Source organism: Lycorma delicatula, chromosome 2 (assembly GCF_047948215.1).
Source record: "Lycorma delicatula isolate Av1 chromosome 2, ASM4794821v1, whole genome shotgun sequence".
Classification (NCBI taxonomy): domain Eukaryota; kingdom Metazoa; phylum Arthropoda; class Insecta; order Hemiptera; family Fulgoridae; genus Lycorma; species Lycorma delicatula.
The window spans coordinates 127080915-127095423 of record NC_134456.1 but is presented as its reverse complement, the minus strand read 5'-3'; the positions used below and the strand labels follow the sequence as shown (position 1 = coordinate 127095423).

Below are 14509 nucleotides of genomic sequence, written 5' to 3'. Positions count from 1 at the left end.
TATGATTGTTTTACTTACATTCAATATGTGTATAAAATTGTATTTTGGTTACACTCTAGAGCTAATGTTCAGGAATCTTGTGAATGTAATCAAGTTTTTAACTTTCTTATGTTCAGTTGACATGGCATCACTATTGTTTATCAGTGATAAACTGAGAAAAAGTTAAAAAATCTCTTCTATGAAAAATTAGCAAACTTTCTTTAAGCTGAAGATTGTTACAAGTATTTCACAGACTTGCAGTAGATGAGAAAAGTTGTAAATTTATAATTATTAGATCATTGCCTTTTGTAAGTGAATCTGCATTACCCTAAAAAGGACAGCTTTTAGTTAAGTTTGTCTTTGTTGACAGGCACTTCAAAATTTCTCTTGCTGAAGGAGAGTGGAGTGGTAAAGCACCATTGAACTTTTTCCTCGGTGTTTTGATTTATTTCATAATTTTATTTTTAAAGGATGATGTGAACATAACAGTTTTTTTAGTTTTGGTTGTTATAAGGAGATTAGAAAGATGAGGTAATGTGGAGGGGTAAGGGGCTTGAATATTTATATCAAGCAGGGTTTCATTGGGTGTCGTATGCAGAGCACATTTGAAAAAGAATGATTTGAATATTGAAATACTTAATTTTTTATTAATTGAATAGACTGAGTAAGTTGAGGGACTGACAGGAGCAATGAATCTCATTGAAACCATTGAGTTCTTTACTGGCCCCAGGAAATAATGTTTTCTTTTAATAAGAGTGGTTTAAATAACTGTGTTTAATTTTTATTAATTGAAAAGAGGCTTTGATTTCTGGGAGAGCAAAGGATTTCAAAGCTCTTTGATTATTGAGTTTTCTATACCTTCCTGCAAATTAAAAACACCATTTTTTTATAAAAAATTGTTTGTGTTCCACCAGCATTTCAATTGCAATTATTTTAAGGGGATTTAGATAGTGTGGAGGGCAAGTTGTTATTCTGCCATTAGGAATAATTTTGGACATTAATAAATATTTTAAAGGTTCATCAAAGCAAAACATTAAAAAGAAAAATTCTTTTTTTTTTTTAATTGAAAGTGGCTTGGGGGAGTCTGGAGAGCAAGGGAATTGAATATGTTTGACAGCATAAGTTTCTATTTCTTATGTTAGAACTTATTTTTAGTAATCATTTCAACTAGTCTTATAATTCAGTATTTATTAATAATGTATAACAGGAACAAGACGCCTATATCAATTTGATACCAATAAATTATAAAACTTTCTCAGAAACAGAACTTGTATTAAAAGAAAAATTTTGTATTCCTTAATATTTCTTCAGTTTTTATTAAAAAATATTCTTGTTAGAGAAGACTAGGGGTCTGAACCACACCAAAACCAATGAGTTTATTACTAGCAGAACATTTACAAGCAGAAGACCTTTTGAAAAAAAAAATGGTTTTATTACTACATTACAATTTTTGTTGATCAAAAAGGTTTTAGGGAACATGAATCTTTTCAGAATCATTAGATTTTATTACTTATTCATGAAGTTAGAGCATGTTTAGTGAAAAAATGATTTTAATGACTGTTTTAAAATTTTTCCTGGTGTTAATCAACAAAATTTCAGGGCAGAGGTCGGGGAGCCTAGATCCTCTCCAGACTTAGTGATGATTTCCTTTCTTGACCCAAATAATCCAGTTTCAAACTGGTGGAACTATCTTAAACAATTTTCTAGTAAAGACTGTTTTTTATTACTTCCTTGTACAAAGTAACGGAAGTATTGTAATCGCAAAAAATTTCGGTTTTCAGATTTCCACAAAAATATCCATTTTGAGCATCCCTGAATCCATTTAGACTAGTTTCGGCATGATGTCTGTACTTATTTCACATAACTCAAAAATGATTAGCTGTAGAATGTTGAAATTTTGGATTTAGTACTGTTGTAACATCTAGTAGTGCAGCTTCTCTTTTTGATTGCAATCATCTAAATCAAAAGTGTCCAAAAAAAGCCCAAAATCCAAAAAAATTTGGATTATGGACTTTTTCTTAACTGCAGTAATAAGTCTTCATTGAGAGATTTTCAATGATATATTATAAGTGGTACTTATTTTCATTGATTTCAGAATTATAGGCAGATAAAATTCTAATTAATGAAATATTTGTTTCTTACAAGGGGAAGGCACGTCGGTTTGAATCCAACTTCATTTCCTTTTATTTAACTTTTCTTTAATTTAAATATATTGATTTATTAATATAATAAATCAATTTATTGATTTTTATTATATTATTTATAATAAAAATTTATTAACCTCTGATTGTAAAAACATTTTTACAATAAATAATTATTCTATAATAACAATAAAAAAAAAAATAAAAAAATTGGAAGTTATTAGTGAAATAAGATTTTATGTACTTTTAATTAAAAAAAAAAGTATATGTAATTTAATAGGTGTACAAGGAAGTCATGTGGTATCCACATCAGACCTTTATTTATATATTCTTAGAAACACCACAGTTGGTTGTTTTTGGTTGGGTTGAAAATTACCTAAAAGTTGTTGGTATTGGTACTTAAAAGATTATGTTTAAAATTATATCAAAGTAATAACAGTTTTAATGACAGATCAAAACCAAATACAAGTGCATTTATTGGATGATTTCCTTGTCAAAGCACGTTAATGATTTAGTAATGTTAGTGCTTCTTTTGTATGCGTTTTCTTTCTTTTTTAAAAATAGTTGCTGAATGGGCTAGCCAAAATAAATGAAAGAGGATTAAGTAAAATAGTGTCTGTAGTTAAGTTTCTAATGTATTTTTAATTGTACGAGTATGTATGAAATATAATGATGACAAAATTTGAAAGAAATAAATAAATTCTTCAATAGTTTTTAGATATCTTACAAAAATCAATTTTGTTACAAATAATCAATTACTATGAACTAAAAAGAAAACAAATGAAGTAGTTTGTGTAAATTAAACATATTGTGAGATTATTTCTGTCTAGATTTTAAGTGGTAACAACTGATGTAAATAGTGAGTAGTGTATCTTACAAAACATATCAATTAAAATGAAACTAATTTTCGAGTTCCTAAGTGTTTTATTGTGATCAAAAGTTGTGATAAAAGTTTAGGACAATTTACTATAGATTGATCAGAGTTAAGGCTGTTGAATAATGGAACCTCTCTCATAAACTTGCCAGGTTTCCAGTTCTCAAAAATATGTTGTTTTTTTCCAATTTATGGTAGTTTTCAAAATGTACAGGTGATACTTTCTGGTTTACCATAGATACCTCATAGTAAATTCACTTACTTTAAGTTAATATTCCCAATTTATTTTCAGAAGTGTATAAATAGATTTTAAGTGTAGTAAAATGTATTTTTTTTTTACTTAACTCTGAGTAAACTGTAGAATTATTCAGTTGAGAAAACAGTATACTTTGTGTTTATACATTTTATAATTATCTAAAAAAGAACACTGGTAATAATATTGTTTAAATTAATTAAATTTAATAGTTATTGTGTTTCAAAATATTTACTTACCACTAGGATAGGCCTCACAGATTTTTTTTTATTTCCATTTACTTACATTTAGTAAAAAGCAATATTAGTAGTAAAAAAATATTAATCACAACATCAGGCTTCAGCAATTGTGTTGAACATCTTTTTTTAGTGATGTCAATGGGCTGTGTGCCTCTTAATAACTTTGGCTGCATTATCCTTCAAAATATTCTTAATGGTACCTCAGCTAGATGTATTATTATTGTTATTAAGTCTTTCTGATAAATTTTAAGCAGTTCTTAACAAGTAGAATTTTGATTCACTTGATAATATGAATTAACAAGGTGTTATTATTTCTTTATTTTTTTATGACATTGATTGTTTAATAATTATCTGGATAGTGTAGTACAGATATATAATTAAACCTGTTTATTTCTAGATCTTGTCATTAGGTGCTGGCTTTGACACAAGTTTTTTCAGACTTTCTGATCATCCTGAAAACAAAAATGTTGTATTTTATGAAATTGATTTACCTGAGGTTGTCCGAAAAAAATCTGCAGTAATAAGGGCTTGCAGTAAACTGAAGAACATTCTTAAAAATGAAAAAGGTATGAAAATCTTTTATTTTTGTATATTTATTTTATGAACACAATCATGGATTATGAATTTATTTTAACCACATTAATTTTAACCACATTATTGTATTATAAATTTTTTTATCTTATAAATTCTGTTTATTCCATTTATCTTCTTTTCAGAAAAGTTTTATTATTTTCCTCATACTAATAAGGATCTATCTGGTTATCTGACAAAAAAACTGACTATTGTAATTTGTCTGCATTAAAATGTAAATCTTGCTATTGCTTTATTTCATAATGTAAAAGTCAAACAAACTATCACCTACTTACATTTATTGTGTGTATGAGTCTACTAACGCTCCATTTGTGCCACATTCTATTTTAAGCTATATTGGGCCAATATGCTTTTATATATGTTTATTTTGAGTTACAGGATAATAACAATTTTCTATGTGGTTGACGGTTTGGCAAATGTAATTGCCCAGTAAATTTGGATTTCCTGATATTGATTTTCTCCATTGACTGGAAAAAAATTGTGGTCGTGGTCTGATATGTTGCTGAATGATCAGCAGAAGCATTTTGGCAGCTCTGTTTTCTGCTGTCACAAAAATACTCTTTATTCTCTGCAAATGCTCCTGAACATCCATTGCTGAAGAAAGATTCATCCAGTATTGTTTTTCTGTGTCAGAAAAGACTCTCTGTTGAGTAAAGTTAACAAAAAACACACAGCTCGTATTTGCCAAAAGAAATTGGACTTTAATTGGAAATAAAACAAATGAACTTATGTTAAAATCATAACCTTAAAACATAAAAAGAAATTATGAAATTAACATAACTTAATGATACTTAAAAATATCAGCTGAATCAACATATGAATAATGATGCTAAATGAGAAAATGCATGAATATACATTTTTTAAATACACAATGGAACAAAGCCTGAAAACAAGAGAACATAAAACACCTTATTTTCAACTATATACTTAGAAAAACAAAACATCAATAAACATAGTATGACTGGAAAAACTATTACATTACTGACATATGCTGTAATATTGAAAAATTAGCAATGAACAGATGTCATTAAATTTAGAAAAATAAATTACAATAATTTCAGTATAAAAAGAGTTAATTACAATATAATCACATTAAAGTAAGTAATAATATAAATAGAGTTCATTTTGGTAAATAAGCATTCTTGAAAATATAAAATTACAAAGTCCTAAAACATAACTGCACATCAGGAGTAATTTGCTTTAGGTTAATTTATGAGAAGTATTATGAATACAGTTCATGAGTAGAAAAGGATTAATCTCGGTGATTAACAAGTTACAAAATTAAATTATAGAGTTAATTACCATAACAACAAATTGAAATAATTAAGCACGTAAAGTAGGTTGCAGCTGAACAATGACACAACCTTATATAAGTCACCTGTCGTGACTGCACTTAAGTGAATAAATAGTTTTTAAACTAAACTTGAAATTGAAACTTGAAAGGCATAAGGTATGAACTGAATGTTCCACAAATTTTAATGATAAAATAACTGTTTAACGTAATAAATAATGAAAGTTGAACTTGCCTGTAGCACACAAATACTAGTAAAAGACGAACTCGTGAATGAAGGTAAATGAATACATACAATAATCCTGGGCGTAGTCCGCAGTGGTGTATCAGGAATGCAGGGGTGAGATGTGGTTTAGAGGTTCAGCAGGACGTGGCGTCTCAAATATGTAGCAACGAGTTTGGAGAAATTCTGCATTGATGAAAATGTAATCAGCAGCTCGAGAAGATTCGGCGTCGATAGAATTGGCAGCTTGTAGTGATTGAAACACTTTCCACAGAGACGTAATGTAGAATTTGAAGAATAACTTAACGAAGAAACGAGGCAAAACAAAACAGAGATCGGTGAAATTACGAGACACTGCCGAGTAGAGCTAGAGAATGTTGCGACGGAGAAATACCACAACGTTTTTGCGAGTATGAATGCGATGAAAATATTATCACAAAGTTTGAGAGAGAATGGCCATAGGTGACTGTACTGGATGAATGTTGGATCTACTCTGCCGAAGAGATGGCGTGAAAGAAAAGAGGGGGAAACCAAACCTAGGTAGTGGACAGGAGAGAGTGTGTGTAAAAAACCAGAGATGTGTGCATGTATTAGTATGGGAACTAATGAAAAGTGGGTGTGTAAAAAGGGCAGCCATAAATAACTTGAGAAATGAATATACGTTTTGCGAGTATGAATGCGATGAAAATATTATCACAAAGTTTGAGAGAGAATGGCCATAGGTGACTGTACTGGATGAATGTTGGATCTACTCTGCCGAAGAGATGGCGTGAAAGAAAAGAGGGGGAAACCAAACCTAGGTAGTGGACAGGAGAGAGTGTGTGTAAAAAACCAGAGATGTGTGCATGTATTAGTATGGGAACTAATGAAAAGTGGGTGTGTAAAAAGGGCAGCCATAAATAACTTGAGAAATGAATATACGCGGTCACTAAGGATGACAGAAGCAGGCAGTCTGGCCGGCGCCAGAAGTGTCGAACACGAGAACAAATAATCAAACAGGTACAAATATGACAAGCCCAAAATATGAAACATAGTAATAAATTTACCATGCCTGTAACAAACAACATGACCCAACCCTAGCTTTGAATTCATTGGAAATAACAGTAATTTACGCAAGGGCATAAACATACTGGGGGACGTATGTTTACGCTCCCCAGTATGTTTGGTATGTTGGGGGGCGTAAACACTCCCATCTATTTTTATAGTCAATCCAAGGCTACCAATCTTTGCATTATTATTTAAGAGAATGCGTTCACACTTTTTGAATATAATTCGGCCAGTTTCCCTTGCATTTTTATTCATTTTTAGTTCGGCTTCAGAAAATTTACCACTTTGGTAAATTTGACCAACAATAAAAAAAAATAACAATTTTATGGAACAGCAATTTAGATCATATAGGAAGGTATTTTGCCTTAACTGATTAAATTCATTAGTCTGATTTTATCAGTCTTTCACACATGTTCATCAACACCACAATAAAGTTAGTAAAATCATATCACGACCACAAACACATCTAGGATTATGTAAAATATTATACAATTTCAAGAATTTGATTGCTTCATTTTCATTTTTTGCTTGTTCAAGTAACAAATGTAATTTTTTTTCGGTTGGAACCATGTATAGTTACGGTAATAAATTATCAAGTGGTACTGAGATAGTAAATAACTAATAAACAATAAACATACAGACATATTTGTAACATGGGTAGAAAAAAAATATGCAACATTTGTTACATTATTTATTTAAAAACAGCATTTTAATCATCCACTCTGTAATAAAAATATTTATATTGTAAAGAAATTCATTTCTTGACAGAAACAGATAGTTCTCTAGGAAAAGCTGTGTAAATTTAATGGATGAAAAATTGAAACTGTACATTTCTTGATTAAGATATTTTCATTGATATAAAAGCTGATGATGATTAACATTTTTATGATATTCATTGAAGAAGAAAGGAACTTTGTATGATTAACTAGGGTTGTTGCTGTGTAAAAGTTATTTTACATATTTAAATTTGGTTTTTATTATGTTATATTTATCTATTGGATCACATTAAAAAACTCATAAAAAAGTCTGATTCGTTTAAAATTTTGTGCTCAATTTTATAAAATTACTAAACATATATATATATATATATGTATGTATGTGTATTGCTTTTCATTAAATTTTTTTTTAATCAAATATAGTCTAAATTTAATAAATAAGGAATAAATGAATACAATAAAATAGATGCAAATAATCACATTTGTTTTATCATTAAATTAATAACAAACATGTTATTATGAATTATTAATTAACTGTAGAAGAATAACCTGATGCAGTTGATGTGGATAAAAATGATCAAAACTGGAACACAGTCCTGATGTGGAACTCTTTTAAGTTTTTAGTATTAAAATTGTTTGGATCTAATGAGTAGTTTATTGGACATGTTTTGAAATTTAAAGCTTAGTTTATATTGTAAACTAAGCAATAAATTAATGTAAAAACAAATAACAAGAGTGTTCCTTTTTCACAAACTTCTTGAAGGCAGCAGATGTTTTAAATGTATCCCTCTTGCGTAAGTAGGATAACCATAGTCTGGTAAAATGTCCATTTTCAAAAAGTATTTCTGAGAACAATTTTTCTGTTTGTGTAGAAATCTGTAATTTCTAAATCTGTAAAATGAGAGACAAAATAAACAGTATTTTCATGAATGATGGAGTTATTTTTATGTTATTCAATAATTCAGGAGAACTGATGTTTTTGGTCCATAGGAATTAGAGAACTTAATCTGTTCATTCTTCACAAAAGCTCAGTTTGGTTTTCTATTGGTTACTGCTTGAGCAATTATTTGGTTTTTTTTGAAAATTATAATGGATGTTAATCATCATATTTGAATAATACTTAACATGGGACAAAGTTTGTGTTTTTACTTTAAATTCACTATCTTCCTGATCTCTACTTTCAAAATTTAAAACTCTATGACTACACTGCAACATAATCCTGGCAAGCTTGTTTCCTGTTAGTGATATAGCCCCTGGCCTCTATGTTCACCCAGCTTTTTTGGCTCTAGTTTTTTCTTTGGCTTTTTATGAGCCAAGTTATTTGAAATGAAAGGATTATCTGAGAGCAAGTTATTTGAATCTGAGAGCAATATAAATGCCATTATTCAGATTCTCTTTAGAAGGTTAATTTTCAATAACATTTACAGGATTGCACATAATTAATCAGAGGTTGCTTAAAAACATTCTTTTTTAAAAATAATTTTAAGGAATAAACACTGACAAAAGAAGAAAGAAATGAAGTACAAATTTTTTGTAATCTTGAAATGTATCTAGTGTTTTTTGCACATTTGGAGTTAAATTTATTGTTTAGATGGCTTGATACAGAATTTTTATTCAGCAGGTTTATGTTGGATATCCTTTCTGAGATGTAATTACTAATTGCTTCGAGGGGTGCAATGTACCAGATTTCTTTAGAACGCACTTTTTTCACTAAAAATTTCCCCAATCACACTTTGCGATATTATCCGCATTCATATAGCTAATATTGTAACTTCCTGTTCAATATGTGCTTAAGAAGCCTCTACATTAGATATTGATTTGAAAGAAAAAAAATTTGATGTTTGTGCATATTCTGTTAGCTTTGCCTATGTTGTGTTGGTAATGTGTGTAACTGATAAAGGTTGTTAGACTTCTGCCAGTTAATACTGATTATTATACATTGTAATGTATAATTTATTTTTATGTAAATAATGGCAATTTGATTTTGGAAACAACCTTGTTTAAGTACTTAGGTAAATTTGATTTTGGCTCAAAAATAAAACTTAAAAGTATCAATGAAGATCTCATATATTTAGCAAAACATCAAGAACTGATAGGTACTTGCATATGTATACGCAATTATTATTTTTACATTTCTTCTTTTCAGTCCTTTGCCTACAGGTTTTTTTGGAAAATTATCATTCAGAAATGGAGGTCTTTTCTTATCTTGATATAGCCTGTCAACAATTGTAGAGGTTTTGTAAACCTTAAGCTGAGAGGCAGCTGAATATCTGTAAAAATGATATTTTCCTTCTTTAAAATGTTTGTCTAAAGCTTCTTTCAGTTAATTGAGAGGCTTTGGGTACAGGAGGCCCATTCCAAGAAACAAAAATTTCATGAAACAGGCTGTCAAATTTAATTTTCCCGTTATGAATATGATGATTTTCTATTACAGATTCAACTGACTCACACTGCTTCACTACAAACTTTCAAACAGTTTTTTAACAAGAAAATAGTTTCAGATATTTGATAATATACCTCACAGTTTGTAAATGCCTCTAGAATAAATCTGTTGTCTTGGTCAAACAGAGATGGCTTCTTAAGTTTAACTTTTGATGAGTCTTCAGAGAAAATGTCTTTAAAGTAATGCAATTGTAAAATTTTGCTTTTTAATATTTTCAACTGTTTTAATAGGACTTCATGATAAAAGGTACATCCTCTATTTTTATTGATCCACTCTACAAATTTGATAATACATTGGTTAATTTCACATCCAGTTTCTTCTAAATGAGAGCTACTAAAACACAGTCGCTTACCTTTCACAATTCTTGGTTTTTCGATTATATTTTCCAGATTCCCTAGAATCAGTGTACATAGGTTTTCTAGAGTTTTTCTTGGTCTTTTGAATTGATCTCTAGTTAATGCTGTTTGTTGATAATCATTTGCTTCATTTGTTTCTTCATCCTGCAACTCTTGGTCTCTTTTTGTTTGTGTTCAACTGTATATATCGTTGCTTACTTCCATTAGTAGACAGTTTTTAAACACTGTTTTGCAAACAGTTCATTGCTTTGAATATAAATGGAAAATTTTGGAAATTTTCTGTTAGTTTTCCACTGTTCAGTTCAGTTTTTCATGTTTTGAAGTTTGGTTTTTAGCAGACCATAATAATCAAAAACAGTCCAATTACAGATCTTGACACTATGAGCTGTATAACTGAACTTGGTCAGTTCTTCACGAACATCAATTGTTCCAAGAAGTTGATAAATAAAATCAGGATTTGAAAATTGCTTTAAATTCCTTGAATATTCTTTTGCTTCAGGGTTATTACCATTTCTTATACTCTCCGTTTTCTTCTTTTGATGGTCCATAAAGAATGAGACAAAATTCCTTTCAGAGGTCTTATATACTCTAATTCGCTTTGGAAAATTCTAGTTTGCTGAAATGATTTTGGGTTTATGAATCCAATACCTAATTTTTTGGCTATGTTTATTAGTTCTTCAAACCCGATCCTTTTTCTTTCCTGACATCATTTATTGCACACTCCAATCTATAAGCTATGTCCTATAAGTATTAAAAAAAATCAATGGTTTGACATAGTTTAGCAATTTTCTTAGGAACTCCCAGGTCAAAATACTGGTCATCAAATGCCATGCCATTCAGTTGTTTGTCACTGTTTATTTTAAACCTACTTAAAGCAAGTTTAATTTTTTCTGTAAGTGGAGTCCTTTTATGTGAATTGCTACAAGGAGAGTTATAAATAATGCAAGTCTACATTCCATTGACAAGAGTAATAAGACATGTTATTTGGTATGTTTGTTGATGCTTAGTAATATTGTCTGCTGTGACAGATATCAAGGGTACTGGTTAGTGATGGGGTTTTCAGCACTCAAAAAAATCAGATATTTTTTCATTCATAGATAAAAATATATTTTGTCTGAGTTCTCTGAAAAATTCTCTTGAATGATTTAAGTCACCAACATCTGCTTCATTTAATATATTTAAACTCAACGTTCTTTCAAAATACTTACCCCCCCTTGCCTACTTTATAGCAATATATGCTGTTCTTGCGACTCTTAATCCAATTTTTTTCATGATCTTTCTTCATTTCTAATGCTCTTTGTTCAAACAACTTTAAAAAATTCAAAGCACCATTTATGGGCATCAGAATTTAAATGGTCAGTTAAATGAATTTTAAATTCCTCAATTGTGCACTCTGATTACTCTGCATCATGTGATATTCATTTGGCAGTTTTAATATCCCAAACTTACTGATTTCTAGGACTGCAACATTTTTGAGGATATGTTTGTAGTTTCATATACATGGTGTACATGAAACTTTGTCATCTTCTTCTGTTGAACTTGGGAGTAATTGATAGATTTCATTAAGAGATTTACTTACTCTGATAAGTTTCAATTTAGCTTCAAACTCTTCAGAAAATTCTTGTGTTGCTTCCACTGTAGGTTTTGGTTTGGATTTTTCCTGCTTAATTACAGGGAGTACAGCATCGAACTTTTCATTTAGACTTGTTAAAACTGATACTTTATCAGATAACTGCTCTTCATAATCACTCACTTCTTTTAAAAAAAGCTGCACCAGAGGATTTTCAAGAAGGTTTTGATAGTTCTGTAGGATGATTGGCTGGTTGTTCATCAACCTTCTTTTTTTTTCTTTTAGATTATTCATCATCAGATCCACAAGATTTAACATCTTCCTCTGATTGTTCAGATCCTGTTGTTGGTACAGGTTCAGGTTTAGTAGCACTTATCACATTTAATGGTTTGAAAAATCCAGAACCGCGTCCTTGGTCATCTGTTCTGGGTTTTTCACCAGGGTGTTTCGATGAGACATGACCTGAAAGTTTGTTTCTTCTTCCTCACGACTCACAAAACACACACCTGACTTATTGTTTACTTTGAAAGTTGTCATTGTGCACTTAAAGAAATAGACTATATTTTATAGTATTACACTACAGGTAATTACACTAAATTACAGGTAAATACTAATAATAATTACACACACTGTCAGTGAAGTGAAAATTGAAAATACATAGGTAGATAATTAAACTAAATATTTATATAGTATTTTACTACTTAATTAAAAAAAAATACAACTTGATTATTACTTTATTTATTATGTTGAGAAGTATTACTTAAATGTTAATTAAGTTTTAATTAATTATAGTTCCAATTACCTACCACAGTCACTACTGAAAATATTGTAAACTTAAACATCACAGTAATAAACAACCACGATGGAAAAAAAATAATAAGTTGCCTAGTCCCTTGTTACTCTTAAACTGATGGGGTCGAAGCAAGAGATATGAGATGACAGGTGATCTGATGTCCATATAATCCCACCCCTCCACCCACATCTACATAATGAAAATGGAAACAAATGAGTCATCACATTGTTCACATTTTACTGATAAAGATCGTTTTGAATTTTGACAAGTAGTTTAAGTAAAGAAATGAAAAAAATTAGTAATACCTATATATTAAGTACTTTTGTATAATATGATTTAATGTGATTTAGTTGTTATGCTTGAATAATCTCATTTGTATGAAGCTAACAAAATTCGCATACTGGTAACGTAATAATTATTAATACCAAAAGAAAGAATAAGAATACCAGCTATTTGGCCGGACCCACTGGGTTGGTCTAGTGGTTAACGCGTCTTCCCAAATCAGCTGATTTGAAAAGTCGAGAGTTACAGCGTTCAAGTCCTAGTAAAGCCAGTTATTTTTACACAGATTTGAATACTAGATCGTGGTTACCGGTGTTCTTTGGTGGTTGGGTTTCAATTAACCACACATCTCAGGAATCGTTGAACTGAGTATGTACAAGACTACACTTCATTTACACTCATACATATCATCCTCATTCATCCTCTGAAGAATTATCTAAACGGTAGTTACCGGAGGCTAAACAGGAAAAGAGAGAGCTATTGTAAACAGGAAAAGGCCGGCTGTTTGTAGCTATATGTACCCAGTCAAGAATCAGGAAACTGCCATTCATCAACTGGCACAAAAATATCCTATCAGCGACTCGACCACACAAAATATTGTGTGGTGAAGATTAAGTAGGTAGGTTGTGGTAAGATTAAGTAGGGCCTGATGTGCCCTAACTTGCAGCAGAACACAGCAACATACTTTGAGTATGTGTGTTCGCGCACACGCGTATGTGTATATATATTAAACAAACCGATTAGGCTGCCCTTTGTTCCCATTTATTTCTTATATGCCCGCTCTGGGCTAAACGTCCTTTAGTAGGCAAACTTGTTAATATTTCCCCAAAATAATTATTTTTCCTTATAAAAAAAATTGTTTGTGGATTTTTCCCCTGGCTAAGTTTTCCCCAGCCCAGTCCAATTTTTCCCGAACCTTGTTCGAGCATTCTGACATATTCTGCACCCTTAATTGCTTCTAGCAAAAGCAATTATATATTTTATCCACAATAATTTAATTTTAATATATATTATTTAATTTTAGCTACTATTTAACAATAGTGGATACATAAGCAATAGTGCATATTTAAGTGTTCAGCATATAGTTTATATTCAATGCTACTCTGTATACAAACTTTCTTGATAACGCTATCATATAATCACGAGCATTATACCTACCCTTTTAGCAAACATAATTAATAGATGTATCCTATAAATTAATATAAAAATATAGCCTTAGTAAATGTAGTTAACATATAGTAAATTACAAAATAATAATATATTAAAATTCTAAATAATTCTATGTTTTGTTTAATCAATTATTAGATATGGTTGTAAAGAATTAGGAAAGTTCACAAAATGAAGTTACAGTAAATAACCTTAAATGTGTTATTTAAGACTGGTTTAAAGAAAATGGCTTAATTTTGGTGGTGGATTAAATTTAAATTGACGTATTGTAGAGTTAAGCAAATTAAATTAGAGTTAAGAAGTAAATTTTAGAAATTTTATTTATTCTCCACTAAATTAATCCTTTATTTTATGATAATGCTTTTTTTTAGTTAGCTTTACTGATACTGGTCTTTGGAGTGAAAATTATCGCTTAATGGCTGGTGATTTGAGAGAGTTATCTGTGATAAAAAATCTTTTGGAAATGTATAATTTTGATTATAAAAAACCTACATTGCTTCTCTCTGAATGTTCTATCACTTATATGGATGAGATAAGGTTACAT

The 14509-nt window shown here is 29.9% G+C and overlaps 1 protein-coding gene across 4 annotated transcripts in view; it reads left to right on the top strand.

The window, feature by feature from the left end:
• Nucleotides 1-14509, top strand: part of LOC142319209 (tRNA wybutosine-synthesizing protein 4-like) — a 52156-nt gene that overhangs the window by 13201 nt on the left and 24446 nt on the right. For all 4 annotated transcript variants that reach the window (XM_075356226.1, XM_075356227.1, XM_075356224.1 and 1 more), the window contains exons 3-4: nucleotides 3884-4052; nucleotides 14337-14502. In XM_075356226.1, coding sequence (XP_075212341.1) covers nucleotides 3884-4052; nucleotides 14337-14502 — 335 coding nt within the window. The remainder of the gene's footprint in view (nucleotides 1-3883; nucleotides 4053-14336; nucleotides 14503-14509) is intronic.